This window comes from Aplysia californica, unplaced genomic scaffold, assembly GCF_000002075.1.
Source record: "Aplysia californica isolate F4 #8 unplaced genomic scaffold, AplCal3.0 scaffold00519, whole genome shotgun sequence".
Lineage (NCBI taxonomy): Eukaryota > Metazoa > Mollusca > Gastropoda > Aplysiida > Aplysiidae > Aplysia > Aplysia californica.
Genome location: NW_004797789.1, coordinates 293,125 through 295,187, shown reverse-complemented (window position 1 = coordinate 295,187; position 2,063 = coordinate 293,125). Strand labels below are relative to the sequence as shown.

The window sequence follows — 2,063 nt, the reverse complement described above, 5'->3', positions numbered from 1 at the left end:
CCTAATCTCCACACTCCACATGCAAAACCATAAACATCATAGCAGACCTTCAACTAAACCAGTTATCAGACGGGTCTGGTGTATCAGACGGGTCTGGGGGTAGATCGTAAACTAAACCAGTTATCAGACTGGTCTGGGGGTAGACCTTCAACTAAACCAGTTATCAGACGGGTCTGGTGTATCAGACGGGTCTGGGGGTAGATCGTAAACTAAACCAGTTATCAGACGGGTCTGGTGGTAGACCGTAAACTAAACCAGTTATCAGACGGGTCTGGGGTAGACCGTAAACTAAACCAGTTATCAGACGGGTCTGGGGGTAGACCGTCAACTAAACCAGTTATCAGACGGGTCTGGTGGTAGACCGTAAACTAAACCAGTTATCAGACGGGTCTGGGGTAGACCGTAAACTAAACCAGTTATCAGACGGGTCTGGGGGTAGACCGTCAACTAAACCAGTTATCAGACGGGTCTGGTGGTAGACCGTAAACTAAACCATTTATCAGACGGGTCTGGGGGTAGACCATCAACTAAACCAGTTATCAGACGGGTTTCGAGGTAGACCGTCAACTAAACCAGCAGCAAACAATCGACTCACATCCACATCCCCGTAAGAGGCAGACGACAGAGAGCCCTCGCCCAGGGGCATCTGGTAGGACCGGATATCCTGCGCAAAGCTGCCATAGCCCAACAGCTCCCGGGCGTTTATCTACAATAAATCAATGAAAATGATCAAGAATTAAAAGTGATGTTGGCTTAGCTTAGAATACAACAAATTATGATAGGAAAGAAGAAGCAAACCACGCTAGAGCACCCGCCAACCACCGACCCCCACGTTGAATTCCCTGAAAGTTCATACAGGTTGAGAGATATCTTGGCATCTTCGAGTTTGAATGCAGGATTGTATCTCTTGGATCTAAAAAATGGTGAAATGTTATGAGTTTGGCACCCCTATCAACACTATTAGGTTATTTAAGAGGCGGGACCTCCTAGTTTACCGTCCGTCTCCGATAGGACCAAGCCAGGAGGGGGGGGGGGAGTTCGTGTAAAGTGTCTTTCCCAAGGACACGACGTCGGACCGAGCTGAGGCTCGAACCCCCGAACCCGCAATCTCACGATTACGAGTCTGGTAGCCAAACCACTAGGCTACCGACGCCACACACAAATTATGATACAATGCGACTTGTCTGCAAGCTTTGAAAATGTACTTAGGCTGATCAGAAAGCAAAATTTTACACGAGAGATATAACTTCACTAGATATTATGTTGTTGTTCTTTCTTGCTTCAGATTTTGAATTTCGACAAAATATTATTTCTAGAGCTCATGCAACTGATAATATTGACGGAGAAACAGGATTTTTCTTATACTTCCGGCTCTGCCCAGTGGCGACGAGGCTCTTACAGATCTCCAGCATTATTAAAGGCTATTGTCAGAATAAGCATCAATGTCATGTGTATTGCTCTTTGGAGTATATATGATATAACTCTAGAATTTGAAAATCTTGCAGTTACATTCCTACATGAGGTTGAATGATGCGTCTGATCTGATATAAAATGTACATTTTGTTAGCTTTACTTCTCTTTCCATACTGAACTCTAATGAGAGTAATATATTATTTATATCTTTATGTATACCTGCATGTGTTCTTACGGTCCTATACAGCCAAGAAAAATTTCCCTCTGGAATAATAAAGTCTTATCTTATCTTATCTTGCCTTATCTTATCTTATCTTAATTCAAATTTTGGGCTTGGTACATATTAAACAGCTAGCCAAAAAAAAAAGACAACAAACAACAAACTATGAAAAAGAATGGTTTCCACAATGTGAAAAGATTGGAATAATAAAAGTGGAAAAATTGAGAACAAAGTTTAATGAAATGAATACTCAGACAAAAAGTTAGGGTACTATTTTCCTCAAGTGGTGTGTGTGTGTGTACTGTGTGTGTGTGTGTGTGTGTGTGTGTGTGAGTGTATGCGTGTGTGTATGTGTGTATGTATGTGTGTGTATGTGTGTGTACGTGTGTGTGTGTGTGTGCGTGTGCGTGTGCGTGTTTGTATGTGTGTG

General features: G+C 42.7%; 1 protein-coding gene across 1 annotated transcript in view; it reads right to left on the bottom strand.

Annotated features, from left to right (window-relative positions):
* The window catches only part of LOC101856455 (carboxylesterase NlhH), a gene marked incomplete at its 3' end in the record, with an annotated part of 7,332 nt that overhangs the window by 3,494 nt on the left and 1,775 nt on the right, over nt 1-2,063 (bottom strand). The window contains 1 exon segment of the mRNA XM_005106214.2: nt 596-706. Within this exon segment, the coding sequence (XP_005106271.2) occupies nt 596-706 (111 nt within the window).